At 39.7% G+C, this 19,595-nt stretch overlaps 1 protein-coding gene across 2 annotated transcripts in view; it reads right to left on the bottom strand.

The window, feature by feature from the left end:
- Positions 1-19,595, bottom strand: part of DCBLD1 (discoidin, CUB and LCCL domain containing 1) — a 47,532-nt gene that overhangs the window by 8,801 nt on the left and 19,136 nt on the right. For both annotated transcript variants that reach the window (XM_027634162.1, XM_027634163.1), the window contains exons 3-9: positions 12,181-12,318; positions 11,516-11,567; positions 10,702-10,774; positions 8,950-9,083; positions 4,568-4,608; positions 3,061-3,276; positions 1,396-1,526 (exon numbers count right to left, since the gene is read on the bottom strand). In XM_027634162.1, the coding sequence (XP_027489963.1) occupies positions 1,396-1,526; positions 3,061-3,276; positions 4,568-4,608; positions 8,950-9,083; positions 10,702-10,774; positions 11,516-11,567; positions 12,181-12,318 (785 nt within the window). The remainder of the gene's footprint in view (positions 1-1,395; positions 1,527-3,060; positions 3,277-4,567; positions 4,609-8,949; positions 9,084-10,701; positions 10,775-11,515; positions 11,568-12,180; positions 12,319-19,595) is intronic.

Here is a 19,595-nt window from a genome sequence, read left to right as displayed (position 1 = left end):
AACTGAAGAGTGACTTTTAACTATGCAGTTGTTATTGCACTTATACAGTATTTCCTAGAATCAGCTCAGCCCCTTGTGCAGAACAGTAGTCCTTGCAATATTAATTCTGAGAGATGCTTCAGCATGATCTAGAAAAACTTAAAAGCCTGATGAGATAGAGAAGAGAGCTCAGCATATCTTAGATAAAATGCTAGGCCACACAGGGTTCTGATAGGACAGGTTCTGTCATGCACCTTAGCTGAAAACTAAGATCATACCTAATACTTTCATAAGATTATTTGCATATAGCAAGTCATTGTGGAAAACCACAAGTCTTTGCAGTTCAGCCACTACTAGGTTGATTTGTCACTTTTTGGGCCAACATCCCCTCAGTTTAATGTTTAAAAAAAACATTAAACCAGTTGGGCAGTGAAATTCCTTGCCATGCAAACTAAGAAAATCAGAGCTAGCAGGAAATCTCTCTGCAGCTCTACCAAATTTTTAAAACCTGTCATCAGGCCTGAGGACCAGGTAGAGCCTTCTCCTGAGGCAAACTGAGCTCTCTCAGAAATGATAAGTGAAGGTCTGACTTTGAACACTGTGGGGACACGAAGTGAGGCTTTTGGGGTTTCTTTTGTTTGAAAGGAAACATGAGGTTTTCAGGGGATAATGTTATCAGACAAACTTGTGCAGCACATCTTTTGTCTGCATTAACTTGTTGCACTTCTTTTATATGTTCATTGCCAAAGTCACACAGAGTCTGTGAAAGCTGTTGGGTATTTTAGTGTAAGAGTGTATATTTTACATTCTGTTACACCAGTTCCTAACAGACGTAGGCTGTGCCCACTTGTGTCAGAAGAGTCCCACCAGTGAGGAGTGGGGAGTGGTGTAGCCCTGGTGATGGTAACATGGGCACTGTGGAAGCCACAGGCACAGCTCCAGCAGCAGCCCTGCGCTTTACCTGAGGGAGTTGTTTCATTTGGCGGGGGCGGTGGATTGACCATCCACATGCATTTGAAGCTGAGCCTCAGCTTTGCTGGTGCTGTGCCGACCTACGCTTCTGCACTGGTACAGCATTACTAGCACAGGCAAAAGCTGAGCTGAGCTAAAGACTTGCCCAAACAGCCTGCTGTACAGCTTTCATTACACCATTTTTTTGAAAGAAGGGTACGGACATACACATGCCTCCCTGTGTGTGTCCCACAACTTCATCAATCCCTGGATAACTTCCTTGTTTTGACAAGCTCACTGTCTTGTCACTACTCCATGGGCAAAAATTACACTGGTGAAGACAACCCAAGTTGAGACTAGTTTGAAACTCCTAATCTTTCTTGACAGTGAAAGCCTGCCCTTCAATGTTAAGGCAACATACACATTATTACTTTGTGTTTTCCTACCCTTCCCACTTTCCCTTACCTTTTCTTCGTTGCTCAGAATCCCTTTGTAAGTTCTCCATTTTGAGTTGTTATTTTTATAGTTCATTGTAAATGTCTTCACGTAAAAGTTGAAATTCAGCATCGTGGATCCAGAACCAGTGGTCTTAATCCCTTTTGACAAGATGCAAAAAACATTTTCATTTGCTAGGTGTCTGTTTTAAAGGAACATTTTCAAATGCAAACACAGAAGCCAAAACAATTTGGAAAATTTTGCATTCAAGGTCTTAATTTATTTTTCAAACTGTGTTGAAATTGAGTTTAAATTTGGATGAAGAATGGAAATCAGTTTTACATTGTCAGAGCCATGGATATTTTTAACAGAGCACAAAGGGCTGAGAGAGCTGGGCCTGTTCAGGCTCGAGAAGAGATGACTGAGAGGGAACCTCATCAATGTGTATAAGCATCTAAAGGGAGGGTGTCAAGAGGAGGGAACCAGGCTCTTCTCAGTGGTGCCAAGCAATAGGACAAGAGGCAATGGGCAGAAACTGATGCACAGAAAGTTCCACCTGAATAAGAATCATAGAATTATAGAATCAACCAGGTTGGAAAAGAGCTCCGAGATCATCAAGTCCAACCTTGATCCAACACCCCTGTGGTTACTAGGCCATGGCACTAAGTGCCACATCCAGTCTCATCTTAAAAACCTCCAGGGATGGTGAATCCACCACCTCCCTGGGCAGCCCATTCCAATGTCTGATTACTCTCTCTGTAAAAAATGTCTTCCTAAAATCCAACCTAAACCTCCCCTGGAACAGTTTAAGACCGTGTCCTCTTGTCCTACTGCTGGTTGCCTGGGAGAAGAGACCAACACCCACCTGGCTACAACCTCCTTTCAGGTAGTTGTAGAGAGTGATGAGGTCTCCCCTAAGCCTCCTCTTCTACAGGCTAAACAACCCCAGCTCCCTCAGCCTCTCCTCATAGGACTTGTGCTCAAGTCCCTTCACCAGCCTTCACCTGGAGGAAGAACTTCTTTACTGTGCAGGTGAAAGAGCACTGGAACATATTGCCCAGAGAGGTTGTGAAGTCTCCTTCACTGGAGATCTTCAAGAACCATCTGGACACAATCCTGTGCCATGTGCTCTGCTTGAGCAGGGAGGTTGGACCAGATGACCCCCTGTGGTCCCTTCCAACTTTATCTATTCTGTGATTCTGTGACTCCAAAATGATAATTCCTTTTTGGTATTATGGTCCGTATCAGCCATCTTTACATCTTTAGCAGCAACTGTAATTTACATTTTTACACCTAAATCAGGAGATGGAAACAGGAATTTCTTTCACCTGGACCATTGTTTCAAAGGCTATGACTTTCATGTTTCTTATTGATTCCAGAACTACATGTTTAACAGATCCTAAGCAATTGTTTATCATCCACCCAGGCTCTATCAGTCCCTGTGTGTTTTGTTCTGTCAACATGTTTATAGATCAAACACACATGACAATTGAGTTGAACACTATATCTCCATAGGAATACCAGTCTTGTAAATAGCCAAGATTTTTTAAATAGGAAAATAATATTCCTAAATGCAGAACATTTAATTACATTTAACAAAAGAAACATTGCATTTGTGCACTATTAGCTTTTCTGCTGCATTCATTTTGTTCTCCAGCTGCAACACCAGTTTCTAATAACCAGACAGCGACATACCTGTTATTCTCTTCTTCTCTCCCAGGTCTATCTCCAGCCATTCACGATTGCTACTGTGATTAGAGGCCCAAGCCAATCCCAGGACTTGAAGCCAAGCCTTGTCAGGAGACCACTGGAATAGTTGCCCAAACTCGTTGGTCTCCTCCCAGTAGGAAGATGCAGTAACCTGGCTCTTGGAGAGGAATCCCTCTTCCAGACTGAGAGATTTGTTGCAGCCTAGGAGTCCCCACACAGACAGGCAGAAGGAGTTACTTCGCGTTTTCACAGGATATTTTTATATTAGGCTAGCAACATTTAAAGACCACCCACAACAGCCAAATCAGACATTGCTGAATCTACTGCTAGCCTGGTGCTCTCCATTAGCTGTGGTGTTTACCAGAATTTGTAGTGGATGATCCAGTAGAAGCGTGGTGCAGTCCCTCTCCTTTACCAATCTAACTCCTACGTACAAGACACCTTCTGACTACATCTACTATTTTTGCAATTTTGTTTTTTTAATCTCTGCACTTTTGTCTCATTCCTGTGAAGACTCTTTTTATTTTTAAATTTTCCTTCTGAAACATAATATTTATGTTTTGAGATTGGTGTTAACTAATTCTGCTCTACAAAACATTTCACAGATGAAGGCACTGTACTGAAAGGAACACTTTACTGTAAATATTTCATGATTCTCACCTGCAATTAGGGCTAGGACAGTTACTCATTAGAGAAGTTCCTTGATACTGCTGCCAAGACATGATATCATGAAGATAATAGCTGCAGGTAAGTATTACAAACTCCACCAAAGAACCCACAAAATTTCTGCACATCAAGGTTCTTCAGAGAAAACAGGCCAGTGGAATATGGTTTCAATGAAGTTAAAAATAATTCCTTGGCAGATTTAAAGGCCTATACATGCTCTACACGTTTTCAGTTTTCAGTGGAATAATAAATGATTTTATCTCAAATGAGTAAAATATAATTCAAATGAATGAATGTGAACTCTTCTCCCCTCTTTGCTGTGTTTTATGCAAATGAACAGCTTGACAGATTAAAAAGAGGGTTTTGCATCTTGGAAAGTCATAAACAAAAACTCGTTCTATATCAGTGCAATATAAATATATCTTCATTCCTCCTATGTTTTTTTTCTCTTCTTGTATGATGAAGATGAAATTTATAAATGTCTGAAGAAAAATTGCTTTAATTTTTCTGTAGCCAAAAGTACATAAAAATGGGATTATCTGATTGCCATTTTTCATATGCTGGCACTAGAAATGCAACAGCAGAATACTATTTCTGTTTCTTGTCTATGTGCGTATGACCGCACATATTCTCTGTTTTTTTTCTAGCTCACTTCACATCCCTTCAATTTTTTTATTCACTTACCAATTTTAAAAAATTGCTGTCCTAAAACATCCTTCCTAGACACAGCCTGACATTCTCCTGATCATTTTTCAAAACCTTTGCAGAAAATACTTAAATAAAAAGGTAACATATGAATAGCTAAAAATAAAGCAATTGTTCTTACCATTTGAAGTAAATGTAAACCGCTTATCTGACAGTGAACCACTGTAAGAAAAGAAAAAGGTAATTCAGCCTTTCATGAGGTGGTCACAGGAATGCTGAGGTACAGTTTCAGAATCACTGTTTATCCAGTAAAATGTCTGGCCAGACAGCCGCTTTCTTTGCACTCTAGTGCATCTATTACTGTGACTGAATTCTAATCATTTTTTAGATGGATTTGAACATTTGTTATGCTAAAGTGACTTCCTGTTGCATCAGCCTGTTACTCTTGCTACATGTGAAGGAGTTACACTTGATGGCAACTAAACCACACCAGGTCTGGCCATTCGTGCTTGGGCTACAGGTGTGTCATAGGATGCCACTGGATGAAAACTAATTGTTTTAATCTGGGTGGGAACCAGTTCTTTACAACCATGGCCAACATCTTCCATCAGGAATGGTTCTTTATGCTCCATTAACCACATCTATGGCTCTCTTTTTCTTCCTGCTTCTGACATGGACTGCTTTGCTTCAGGAGAAAAGCCATTTCTTGGGCCACTCCACACAGGCCTGCACAATGCAGGACAAGATAAAATCATCACTGTGAGGGAAAACTGAGCTTCCCTTGGCCTCCCAGGGAGCACTTTCTGATTCCCAAGGAAATACCCCTGAGGTTTCATTCCAGAAGCAATGACGCTGACTGGCTGCCTAATAAAAATGAAGGCCTGGGTTTTAACGTGAAATTAGTTTGGATTTCTTAAAAATCTTACCCCTTGACCGTCACTTCAATTAGCTGCATGCATCACTTGCCCCTTTTGAAAAGCCTTGGCCAGCGTGACTGAGCAGTAAAACAACTTCTGCACTAAGCATCAAGACAATTCCCTTTCAGGCTGCCCTTTTGTTGTTGACCAGGAAAATTTCCCCCCAAGGTACTGTCTGCAGGCTAACCACGGTGTGCACTGTCTGTATGTTTTGAGAGTACTGCAAATGGGGAATAGGAAAGTAGTCCCATGTCAAGGTCAATAAAAACACTGCCTCTTTCTGTCACTGAGGGAAAACTAATGACTACAGGCAAACGAAGCCCATCAGAGATGATGGGGAGCACTGGGTGGGAGCTGATTTGTTTGGGCATGTAGGTGGCATGTAGCTAGAAGGGGAAACACAAGCCCTCCCTCCCACATCTTCCCCCCGGGCAATCCTCGGGGGCGATCAGATGCACTCTGCTCACTTCAAACCAGTTCGACATCAGAGCCAAAATATTTTTTGCTTTCTTAGTGAATGCAAAGCAATCCATTTCAAGAGAAAAGAGGAAAATAAACACCTATGGTGATCAGTAAAACCTACCCAAAACAGCAATCACGGCGCTCCTTGAGTATGATAAAGCTTTGTATTAAAAAAGTCACCCAGGTCCCTTTCAAATAGAGAGCAGCAAATTTAGCAAATAAAGGGAGGAGATTAGCATTTCTAAGGTCTATAAAGCTATGAAATCAAGCCGAAATACTTCTGCTATAATTCACTAAAGAGGAAAAAGTAATTCAGTAAGTGGCAATTCATCAGTTTCCTAATGTGACAACTGGCATTCGTCACACAAATTCCACTTTGTCCTTTAAGGAAGGGTATCACCCCATGCTCCTCATTTTCCTGACAATCTTCAGGATCTTGCCTTTCTAACAGTACTAGTGGCAGCACTACATAGAAGACCTGTGCCGGTAACTCTGCCAAAAAAGGATGTTACTTCCCATAATAAGTAAAATAAATAAATATAAAATACATTTTTTTTCCAGAGTTGGTCTCAAGCAAGCTTTTCCTAAGCAGTGAAAGTTAACCCCAAATCTCATCTTTCTCTGTTCACAAGCACACAGTATCTTGCGTTTTCAAAGACAAATGATTTCATGTGCATAGATGTATAGTGAGAGGCCAGGCCACGTCACAAGCTTAAACCCTCATGTATTTGTACCGGGTAGCAGAACTGCCCAATAAATTCAGCCACTTGGTCTTCATTACAGCATTTCTGGGTGCAGATCCATGCATGGATCATGAGAACTGAAAACCTCACAGATGCTGGTGCGTAACAAGCGCACTGAAAAATGGAGTGCGGAGGCAGAGGTCAGCTCTCCCAGGATGATGGGCAAGCGAGCAGTAACTCTGTGTTAACAATGCAGATACTTAACAGCTCGATGCACTCCAGCACCAGCTTTTGATGAGGTCAATTTCAGCTCAAGCCACTAAATAATTTAAATCTTTAGTACTGGAATCCACTGTAAATGAGATTTTAAAAGCTTGAGTAAGCTTTTATTTAAGGGCACCTGAAAAGCTCTTAAAGCACTGCTGCTCAAGCACCAATTTTTTCTTGCCAGCACTGGCTTCTCTGCAGGATTTTCTTTCACCGTGTAGGTACCCTGAGGACAGGGAAGCCATACAACTTTGCAAATACCTCTTGTAAAAGCTTTCTTAAAGCATATGTGTTGGTTCATTGTTTTAGTAAACAGGCCCACTGTTTCTAGGAACATTTTTTCATGATTTGAAATAAAAGAATTTCCCTGAATACTCCAGATTTCCTCTCTTGGCGTAATGGGCTCACACCAGCAGTTCATCTGCTCCAGGGATTGTCCCAGCTGCCAGGTATGGCAGAAGCATCCTAGGGATCCCATTTTTCTTAAGGTCCGTACCATCTAGTTTGCAGGCATCCAACCCAGTATGAGTCTGTTTATCTGTAGCTCCCTGTATAACCTGTAGAAAGTGACAGTTGTCTCCTCAGGGCAATTCAGTCTCTTCAAGACGTGCATCATGCTCAAGGAGTGCCCTGGTAGGCAGAAGAGCTACAGGGACTATGCTCCTTCTTAGGCTGCTTTCTCAGGGGCTTCACATTAAATTGGCTACATCCAAGCCCTGGAGGCTGGATTCAGCCTGGAAGCATGTTTCAGCTTTTCTTCAAGTAAATGGGAGTTTTCCCACTTGATGTAACAGAGACAAGTTTGCATCTCCATGGGTACTTCTATTACTCACATGAAATGGATGGGATATTTTGTGAATAGCAACATTAAAAGGACACAGTTAAGGCGCTTGGTAATTACGCAAACTGTTTTCCCCCAGCACATGTGCATTTGCTGTCTTAAACACTTAATTCCTTGCCCATGGCTCTTGTACTGTGAAAAAAATACAAATGGGAATCATAACTGCCTTTCTTTATAAAATTTCATGTGCTGCTGTCTGAGTTACTCCTGCTGGGACTCTCAAGGATCACAAACATATGAATGTATGTAAACAGTTCTGTAACATCTTTAGGTAAGGTACAAAGTATTAAATTTGTGGTTTCACTAAACTGGCATGTGTGATGGAAAGAATTTGTATTATTTGTTTTATGGAGGAGCTTGGTGCCTGAGCAGAGCTATCAATCCTGCTTTGCTTGATACAACTTTATATTAATTTTCTTTGGCAATCAACTTTCAAGAAAGATAGAAAGTATTTAGGCTTTACAGTTCTTTGGCTATGATCTACATACTACCCAGGTTTGTATACTTCAGTTCCATTATATATAAAGCATTTCAATTTGAGCTGAAGTTTAAGCACAGCAACAGAGCAAATGAATGCCTTTTTTTTTTTAATGAATGAAACTATGATTGTAAAATTGTCAGGAGGGTGTGAGAAATCATGGAGAAAACAGGAAAATAGTATAAAAAACACATATGCTTTTAGGTCTCATGGCTGTGGGATGGAAATTTCCCTTCCTACTTAAAAAAAAAGCCTCATGTAAAATCCAGATAACATTTGAAAATTAAAAACTATAAACCAAAAGGAATGACAGAAGCAGTTGCTGGAAGGGCTTACTGTGCTGAATAGAGATTAGAGGATTTATTTCTACTTCAACAACAGTACAATTAAAAGTGAGAAGATAAGCAGGAAATATAACACCCTTGCTATAAATATTCTAAAAGAGAAAAACTCTGAACATGTCAATAGCACAGTGTTTAAGAAGTTGTTCATTAAATCCCCTATGGCTCAATGGCACTTTTTATTTATTCAGTCTTCCTAGCTTTTTTCAAACTTTAACATGAATTTACCATGATTTATTAGCACATTGATTAAAGGTGTTCATTGCAGAACATCATATTCTCATGTATCTGCTAACAAAGTAATTTGTAGATATGTGTTGGAAAGAATAGAAGGAAAAAAAGAAGAAAATGCTTCACTACATGGTATAGAGCCACTGAAAACTTTGAATATTTTCCTATCTCCAATGCCAACACCATTCTAATAAACCCATAGAAATTAAGCCCAAAAGCCTCTAGACCCACACCTAACATCTTTTCCTCCCCAAAATGGTGTCCCCAGCTGCTTCTGCTGATGTGGACAGTGCACTGTGCCCCGGGATTTGCCCCCAGTGTGAGCACCACCAGTGGTACTCACTCTTGTGAGGGGATGCCATTGGCGACGGCGCCTTCGTAGCGGCTGATGCCCTTCTGCTGGGTGACGCTGATCTGCCCACCCAGCTCGTCCGTGATCACACCCGCATGTATCGCAGATTTGCACAACAGCGAGGTCTGAAAGGCAGAAGCCAAAACTCAGAAGATCAATCTGACAAACTGCAAATGCTTTCCCTTCCAAGCCACTGGTATACAGGTGTTACAGCTCATAAAATCCAGGTAAAGCTCAAGAGAAATACGAGGCAGGGGAGGAAGGAAGAACAGCAATCTTTGAAAGATATACGTTTCCCAAAGTAATGTCTTTTGTTTGTTTTTTTTAAATGAAAGATCAAATAATCTGCTTCTGAGAAGGTGCTGTAAGATTGTCACTCCTCAGGAAAACAAAGTCAAAGGCAAGCCAACATTTCCTTGGGAAGATAAATCAGTAATTGCTTGCTATTCTTGCCTGAAGGCAGACCTACCTATTACTGCACCTTAGGACTTGAGTCATGGCATACATTAGGAGATTTAGCTATGTGTTGACTAGCTGCTGCTGGGTTTTAAGTATAGCCCATTTACCAGTGTCTGAGGTGGGATAGCGCTGAAAAATACAGGCAGGACAACTTCTGTGCCGACTAGGTGGCTGCAGGCAGAGATTGGTCTGGTTCACAGAGGCCCTGCTTGGGCTGTGCTACTGGAAAATCTGGGCTGCTGGGCTGTTCCCTCCAGGGAGGGCTGGGGGGGAGCAGGGGCTCAAAGGCAGCAGGTCCCCAGGGGAGCCCTGCAGGTTCTTCCCATCAGATAAGCTAAATCCTTCTTAATGGTGAAGGGAAAACGTCTTTCACAAATTCCTCAGTGCAGATAAGATCTGCATGAGGTCATGCCATGTGCTGCTTTTCTGTCCTAATCATCCAACCCAAGGGCAGAATAACTCCAGCTAATGAGAATGTAATGTGGCATTTCTTTGTTTCTTCAGCTCTGCCACTTTCCAGGCTGGAGCCGGCAAGCTTGAATAACTGGATGAACAGGTTAAACATCAACACTGACTTTTTGGAAACACAGTAACTGTTATAGTTGTGATAGGGTGGGATTTTACTTCAGGGATATGATTAAGCTTACTCTTTGAGATTTCACAGGCGTGACAGGAGGACAGTCCATGGTGAGAGGCAGAGAGAGGGCAGAGCTCTGTGTGATATGAACTGTGGATAAATGCAACACCTTGGGCAAATTCTTCGCTTTAAAGAACAGGCAGTTAGAACAACCCAAGAGGTTGGTACTTATCAGTGGGATGTGATTAGGCAGCGTGTAATATTTATTTCATCTCAGAGGAGATTGCTAGGATATTGCAGGCATAATCTTAAAGAAAAACCATGTGTTACTGAAATGTATTTTTTTCACGTGTGGACACTAAAAAAGTAAAACCTAAAATCACAGAAATATTTGGTACATGGATGAGCACTGCCTCAAGAGGGACAAACCCTATGCAGGGTTTTTCCAGAAAGCCAGAAACCACAAGTCAGTAGGTGTATTTGACAATTAGTGAACTTTGTTCTCACACAATTGATTTGTCTGTTTGACAAGTGTCTCTGTGTGCTTATATACTGATAGCTTACTTATATACTGATAATAAAGGGTCTATTTAACACAGCTGGGAATAATTACGGACAAAAGTCAAGCAGCAAAAGTTTAAACTGAGTGGTTCTATTCTTGTTTCTTTCATCTTTATGAATTTCCCCTCATTATTCTGTGTACTTACATCTCTGTATCCTTCTCCAATATTCCCAGAAATGTCACCTGCTATGTCTCTGCAGCCAGCAGGACAGTATCTGCTGTAGTGAGAAGAGAAAGGCTTGTTTCAGACATGAACCGTAGTGATGATACACACAAATAAACTCATACAAAAGAAATGGTCTCAAACCAATAATTATTTTAGCAGCAATTTCTGGCTGGTGGTCTGTTTGTGAGTCTAGGGGATAAATAAATGGGCCCTTGAGTTTATAGGTGGACTGGACACAGTAGCACACAAAGAATCAGAAAAGCAGTTTTGCAAGGGTACTTATTTCTGCCTAATTCTCTTGTTCTAGAAATGCTACCATATGAGTTTTCAGTGCAGCCCAGATAAGAAGCCTATATGCACACTCAGACAGCAGCCAGAAGAGCACAATTTATTACCACTTCAAATCCTATCACAAAGTTCAAGGAATCAAGAAATTATAGCTTGTCCTCAGATAATCTTATATGAGCTGGGATGTGATCTGCTCTCAGAGGGAGCACCGGAATTTAAAGCTATTTTGAATTTCAAAGTGGAAACTGTTTTTACATATACCATATATAGGTATGCCCTAACAAATATTGCTGAGAGCTCTGCATCTCCATTCCATCATTTTTCTGGGCTGCACACTTCCATTCTGCTTCTCATAACAGAGCCTTGGACCATTGCAGCATTGGAACTCAAAAAAATTCACTTCTCCAGAAAACCAAGACTGTTTTCTAACATTTGCTAATGACTGGACCAGATGACAGATACAGCAAAGCAAGCCAGAATGCAGAGAGCTACAAACCCTCTTTACCTGAATTCAGCCTTTGTATAGTGATTTGCTCGTTCCAAACAGGTGATTAGATCTGTGGAAAGTTTACAAATGTCAATTCTCATTGTAGGATGTAGAAATAGAGACAAATATTTGGTTAAATGTGTAATTACATTTAAAGACCCCTGTGTATAATATTTAAGCAATTTTGTTAGACTGGAAGCAATAGCTATGGTTCTCCCTCATTCTTTCCAACTCTCTCTTTTACTCCTCTTCTGTTTTACACCTTCATCAAAGTTGAACAGACCTCCAGAACATTAAATGTAGGAATGAAAATAATAACCTGTCCTACCCCGTGCTCCTATCACAGTAAGGTGGATCCTGGAGCCCAGAAAACAGTGAAGCTTCAAGGAGAATGTATTAATTTTACAGTAAGGTGGATGCTGGAGCCCAGAAAACAGTGGAGCTTCAAGGAGAATGTATTAATTTTCTCTTTCACTGGGCCTGTATTGCAGATGGTCTAGCAGCCATTATATCTGGTTAATGCTACAACTATTCCTTGCACACATGCTATTAAAAATACCTTGGTTGATGCGAATCTGGAAACATTTAGGATCAAACATTTGGGCTAAAGTCTATGTAAAAAAAATAATGAAATAGGGGGGACTATGCCACTAATGCTCTACTACTCTTGGATTTCACTTTACCTGGATGATCACTACTGGCATAGGACAACAGAAAACCTCGTCCTGACACATGGGATCCACTCTCAAAGTGAATAGTTGCCTCATTGCTATCCAGAATGATTTCTTTGGGGACAGGCATCACATTACCACAATACGGCCCTATGGCAGAACAAAGAAGATTTCAAAAGTTTAGATGACATAATTAGGCTGGAATATTCTCATGATTAGCAAAGAGTTTCATAACACATCCATTCTCTTTCAGTAACAATCCAAATGTTGACAAAAGGTTTTTGGCTTCAGTCCTTTATGGGTATGAGCTATAAAGTTATCCTGACAAGGAGTGGCCAGGATTCAGTTGTCTCTCCATGGCAGAAATTCCATCATCTGTGTCTCTCATCACATAAGCCTTAAGAGAATGATTAATGCCCTTTGACCTTTGAAGTGTAGCATGCTTACAACCAGCAGTAATTCATTAGAGAAAATAACAGAACATTTAAAAGCAATCCAAGGGGTCTAGGCAGGGTCCCCTAGATAAACTTTCCAGACGCATACAGCTCGTGCTGCTGTAGCACAGCAGCCAGTCAAGAAGGATTAAGATCACAGAGTACCTGGTTTTCAGGGACCTGCGTGCCACAAATTGTACTACAATACAGTTAACACCTTACTGGGAACATTTATTAATCTTTTCCTTTTAAAAACACCATCAGGTCATGGAATTACACAGTTCAAGTCTCCAGAATTTTAAAGGAAAAGGAGAGGTAGAGAAAGGGGAAGATGAAGGGAGTGGGACAGGGAGACAAGAGCCTTGTACTTACATTGAATTAGATAAGGGTTTTATAGCTACCAACTACAATATCTTGGAACAGGCTTTGGGACACTCCTTTCTTGTGAGAGCAGGCATGCCCAGGACTCCTAGTAATTACATTTGCTTCTTCAGAAGTCAGTTCCCAAAGGGAGCACTCCTTTGAGACTGCCACAGTCTCTGCGCTTGCCTTCTGTCAGCATACCTGGTGCAAACACTTGTCCCTGGCTACCCTCAGGCACAGATAATACAGAAAGCCTCAAGCAGTTTGGATACACTTGTCCGAATTTATGAGGCTATTTACTATATAAACTGCAAAGAGGTTTTTGTAAGGTGGGAAACAGATTTTTTTTCCCAAGAGGAAAAAAGAAACAAATGACCCTTTACGAGCCTTCAGCCCATCTGTTCTGTTGAGGTGAATGACAGCTTTTGTGTCCTAAAGTAAGTCTTTGGGATGAAAAATGATCAGTTTGATTTTTCCTAGACAACCTCGTTTTGTTGATTGCGGCTACTTTAGGGCAATTTGGAACTGACTTCTGAGACACAAGAAATTACATTCACAGCATGACACAAATTTGATGAGTGATACCCTTCCTAACAGGCTCCTAAAAGTTTCTTCATTTACTTGATATTCTGGGGTTGGGGGGGGAAGGAGGGCTCTTTCCCAAATACTTCATTTGCCTTATTACAGCTATAAGGTCAGCCTATACAGTAGCCCGATAGGAGCCAACAACAGCCAGCTGTCAGCAGAATGGGACAAACAAAAGAAGGAACTCTTGTCTTTTGGCTTATAAAAGTCACATGGTGAAACCAGGCAGGCAGAGAAACAAGAGAGGAATATGACATTTCCCTGGAGTACTCATGTGTTGAAAAATGACTCACAACTTAGTCAGAGAAACAATGGCTATAAAAAGGGTTAAACAAATTGCTTAGGAAATGAACTTATCAAAAAGACAGCATCTGACACCGTGTCATACCAGACAACTGCATAAGTGATTTATTTGAGAAGGTCTTTTGTGTCAGATTGCAGTGGGAGAAGTAAAGTGCTAACTTAGATAATTTTTTTGAGAGAGAGAGAGAGAAAGGGGAAGAAGACAGGGAGGCATTGTGCTTCTTCAAAACAAACACCTGAGAAAGCTTTAGTCCTTTTCTTCTCTGAAGGACTGTCTGTACATATTTTCTCACAAGTACTCTTTGGCTTTCTCCCTCGCAGCAATTGGCACTGACCTATCTACTCTGTAGGTATAATTTAGATGACTGATTCATAAAACCACACATCAGCTGGATCAGGGATGAGAGTCTCCTCCAGTAGCAAGTCTACATACGTTCCATATAATTATACAAACAAATCACACATCATGAGCAAAACCAATAAAATAAAATATAAAATAGGCTAGACTTACAGAGTTGTATAATCCAAATGAAAGCCAGAAATTCAGAAACAATCAGCTTAAGAAATCAGCATTTGATGTCTAAAGACAAGTTTCTACTTCTGATAAATCCAAAAATGGTATTTTTTGGATTTAAATCCAGGCTATGGTATTTTCTGCTAAGAGCAGTTCTGGTGTACTGAGAGATTTCCACAGGTAGCTCAAAATTAAGGGGGCCTAGGATGAATTCCTTAGAGAATACAGAAACAAGAAAGATTATACACTCAAGGAAGGAATATTTTCTGAAAGTTTATCAGTTTTCTGCAAAGATTTTTAAGAAAAAAATAGGTGCGGGATTTATTAATACTCTAAAACATTAACTTGTTCTCTTGATGCAAACTAAGGAAGGCTTGCAAAATATTTAAATATATTTTTTCTCAATAAATCAGGTAACACCATGTCAGCACTATACTGTGAGGTCCTCAGACTTGCCTGAGGTCTAGTAGAGTTTATTTCCATGTTGTCAAATACAGAAATAAGTGCTGAGAGGTAGTGTTCAGAAAAAAAGTGTAAGCATTATCTCACCCCTATATTGATGTTCTTAGAGAAGCTGATCAGACACCAGGTTGGCTTAGAGGTCCTCTACTCCCTGAAAAACTAGATGTGTAGATTCTGTTTTTCAAGAAAAGGTGTTAAACCACTATTTTTGCTGTTTACTGTCTTTAAAATGACCTGTGTAAAAGCACCTTTCTGATTTGATTTACCTAATAATATTGGTTTTGGTTTAGCGGCACCTCACTCCATTTCACCAGGTTTTTGCAGAGTGGCTTTTCAACATCAAATTCTCATTTTTCCCTGAATCAATTTATTTTACATTGATGGTCTTCCAAGAAATTCTCCAGAGGAACAACTAGTAATGCTTAGAAAATAAAACTGATTCAGGACCAAGACAATTCTCTGGGTTCAGTTTTGACTGATGAGAGAATTTTATGCTTTCATCTGTTTCCTAATTTTCTTTAGAAAAATAACATCTTTATTTTTATGGACTCTTTCCTATACACTTCCATACAGTGATCCTCCATTTCCTTTCATGCTGTAAAGCCAGAGACAAGATAGTCTTGTGATCTCTCTGCATTTCAGCTTGTGGTGTGCCTGAATTAGATGCACTTTCTATATACACAGTAATGCCTAGCAGATTTGCTCTCCATTGACTTACCCATTACCTCGAATACATATATTGTGAGAATTTATAGGCATTAGAAGTATAAAACTAATCAGCATCTGTAGACATTAGACTTCATCTGAAAACTCTATTTACTACTCAGTATTATCCATTTTAGGACAACTGAGGTATTTGGCAAAAATACTTCTAAAACTCATACATTCATATGTGCTCCCTGTGTTGTCTGTCCATTCCACCTAGGATTTATTGATTTCCATGAGCTGTCTATATGAATGCAGTACAACCATAGTGAAGATGAGAGATGATGGAGAAAGCCTTGGTTTGTGTCTGGTATGAAAATGAGAAACTTGCTTATAGGGCCCTGTTAATTTTTGCTGCAGCATTTGGACTTGACTTTGGATAAATATCTAATTCCCAAAACTGGAACTTAGCCAAAAATTTTTAAGATCCCTTTTGAGAACTGCCAGATCACATTATCAGTTTTTCATCTCCTAATGTTAGTTGTGAGGTAAGTTGTTTTGCATATTCAGTTTGAAAAACGAGTCATGAATGCTGATCTCTCTCTGTTTCCTGTTAAAGTGACTTGGCTGGAGCTCTGATGGGGTAACTAGGCAGGATTATTGAGTTTGTTTACTAAGAACAAAGAAAAGAGTTTGATTTAATAAACAGATGTGTTACATGTGATGAAACTGAGTAGGTGTTTTCCATATTTCAGTATTATTACATCTGGATGCCAGGGTCTTTTCTTCTTTCCGTGTCTCATTAAAAATTGACCCAACTGTGATTCTGTCTGTTCACTCCAGATCCTTTTTATATATATATATATATATATATATATGTGTCTGTATATATATATATAATATATATATATATATATAAATATAATTCTGCAGGAGAGATATTAGGAGTCTAAGGATTTCAAATATACCTAATTTAATTTAATATTCTTTATAATTAAACTAACATTTAATGCCTTTCATCCAGAACATTTGATCTGCTGGTATGGTCTAGGTGGCTTAAATTAAATACTTTTATTTTGGAATCACTGTCTCCAAGTAGTATTAACATCCTGCAAGATACACAGTAAATTGTCTCGTGGATATCCTTTGGATTGCTCCTCCGGAGACTGAAGAGACTATTTTATGTGTTGTTTATTTTTTAAATGTTAGCAAAGGCCTACTGCTTTTGTCTTTTTCATAATAATGTTGTTTTGCAAATCTGATGATCTTTACAGCATTGTCTGGGTTTTATAAGGTCTAGTTTATTTCTCCTGTCAACCAGGCTCTGGCACAGCTCATGAGCTTTCTTTGTTGAATTATGTTCCTTTATTTTTTCTACTTCCCGTAAGAAGTACTGTACCTAGAGGACCCTCTACTCTTACACCAGCTGGCAATGCCTACATGCCGTTTGTTTCTGTGGTTCTTAATACTTTCTGCCTCTTCTATAAGGCTTTCGCTTCCTTTTAGAAGCAATTATTTCCCTCTTTAGCTATTGAATGTCTGGTTCACTATGCTCATTCTCCTTTCAAATTCCCAAACTTCACTTGAAATCTGCAGTTTGACATTCACAGAGGTCTTTAAGAAACTCAGTTTAGATATCAAATCATAACATCCTCCGTTTAGCAGAGAATCTTCTTCCTTTTTTTTCAGTCTTTACTTAGAGAATAAGCCACAGTTGTCAGGCAAGGTGCAGCAACAGCCTCATAGATCTTCCTCTCCAGGATTAATATGTCCTAATGCATTTGTTTGGGGAAAACAATGTTTTAAAATGTCATCCTTATATTCAGTCGCGTTTTCTCAAATAAATCAACTTGGCATTGCCTCAGTAGCTGGGGAAGGACAGGGGATATGATGAACACAGATTATGCTTGTTTCACTTCAGAGCTAAAACCTCATCTAGAGTGCAAGCCTTTCACAAATACCACACAAAACCAGCAAGGATGTGTTGTATGAAAACACCTGCATTCTCAAAATTCATCTCCATCCTACATTCACACAAATACTTCATAAGCAGTATGAAGTAACTCTTGATAAGCAGTAAGTCTTCCTCTCCTCCAGACCGAGAGAGGTCCTCTTGGCTCCAACCATGACATACACATGTGCGGAGGTAACAAGCATGACCCCACAAGGACGTGCCAGGAGAGAAAAAGTGCTGCTCTATGTCCTTCTTTGCAGGACTCAGGCAAGGTAGTGTTTAATATTCGGTAGATATGAGTTGACAGAGTAGTCAGGATGTGACAGCCTGATTATTCAACATTTAATTCTGTGCAACACAGTCTGACCCCAGGCTGAGTGGTAAACATTTCTTGTTTTAGGAAAAACAAGTATAACTTCCATTTAGTGTTTCCAAAGGGTTGCAAAGACTGCAATAAAGGAAAGAAAAAGGCATCCTAGTTAGACTGGAGAAGTAATCACAATTAAAAAATGGAGGGTCTGGACCACCTGCACAGGCTGTACATCTGCCTGCTTGACTTCAGGTGAGATCCCTCACTTCTAACATTGCTGTAGTTTTAGCCAAATCCAAAGACAGAATCACAGCAACAGCTAGGAATCATGAGCGAAGAGCTGTAGTTTAACAAAAACCAGAGAATAATACATAATACACTGTATGCAGCTAAGAGAAAAGAACAGTCCATTTGATAAAACAAAACACAGACATTCTTTGTTGCATCAATCTTTCCAAATCTGAAACCTCAGGATACTCAAGCAACCACTCACGCGAAACCCAACTGTTAGAAGAGTTTTGACTGTTAAGAAACTGCTTGACTTGATCTTCAGCAAGAACTCGTCTGGGCATTTCCCTGGGTTTCCTGAAATACCAGAAACAATACAATAATAACAAGTTTCCTTTGAGGGACAAAAAAGAAACCTGGACACACCCTTTATTCAAGCAAGATATTTATTTCAATACATAATAAGGAGAGACTGGTTTGATGAATCCCCTCAAGTCATAATGACAGGTAGGAGGCATCCAAAGGCACTTGGTTCTCCTGCACACCTGCACACACACATGTGCACACTCTCAGCAACTATTAGACACTAGTAAATGCTCAGTTTGTCTAACAGCCCATAGTTGCGGGGTGTGGGGAAGAGAAAGCATTTTCAGTAATTTCACTATTTCACATTAGTTACCGGCTGTAAATTATGCAAGAAAAGTCAACTGCACTAACTCTCCAAATTATTACTAGTCACTCAGCAGCTCTGACATCCACCCCAGAGGAACACATCAACCTCCTACTGACTGAAAGTGAATGGAGAAGTAAGTAGGCACTTATCTCTTCTTTAGTCTTTCTCTCCAGTCAGGGCTGAGGATCAGCTCATAAAATTAAGGGAAAAAATACTAAGCCATTAGATGGGGAAAAAGACAAAAAAAGGCAAGGAAAAAGGGTCAAAAGAGGTACAGAATTCTGATAAAGACATATAAAGAAGCTGACTAAAAGCAGTTCCTGTCATACTCTTCAAACATTTATGTTCCACCTTCCTAAGTAGTGCAAATTTTGTTCTTGAGAACTACAAGGCTGACATGGTTAATCTTGTTTTCACATATCCCTTTAACTAATTAAAAAATCAGAAGCTCTACTTCAGAGCTCAGTATTTTTAATATGCTCAGATAATGCAATTAACTCGAGAAGAAAAGCATTTCAGTAAAGGCTTCACCTTGGGTACACTGTGAGATTATGCTCATAATTATTTTTATTCTAGATTCTTTTTGTGGGACAAAACTCCCCATATTTTAATCCAGTGAAAAGCTATGCCTTTGAAACAGAACATGATCATCTATTTATTTCTCCTAGAGACAAAACTGTGCTAATATTTAAAGGTTTGTCAGACAAAGGTGACTCAGTTCAACTAAAATGGTTGTTAGGCTCCCTTTGCTGACTGATGATTAATATTTTCACATCTAAGTCTGGATACAAAGCTAAAAGCTTGAAAGAAAAGGCTTGCTACAGGTTCTTTTCTATGGTGAACACTGAAGAAAATAATTTGCAGAGTAATAACCCAGAAATACAGTGTTCAGACATTTATGTCTCCAGTTTTAGAGCTTCATTAAGAGTATTTAATTACCATCTTTTAATTGCAAT

Source organism: Corapipo altera, unplaced genomic scaffold (assembly GCF_003945725.1).
Source record: "Corapipo altera isolate COAL_440 unplaced genomic scaffold, ASM394572v1 2b, whole genome shotgun sequence".
NCBI lineage: Eukaryota > Metazoa > Chordata > Aves > Passeriformes > Pipridae > Corapipo > Corapipo altera.
The sequence above is the reverse complement of the archived record's forward strand: the minus strand, read 5'-3'. Positions and strand labels throughout refer to the sequence as shown.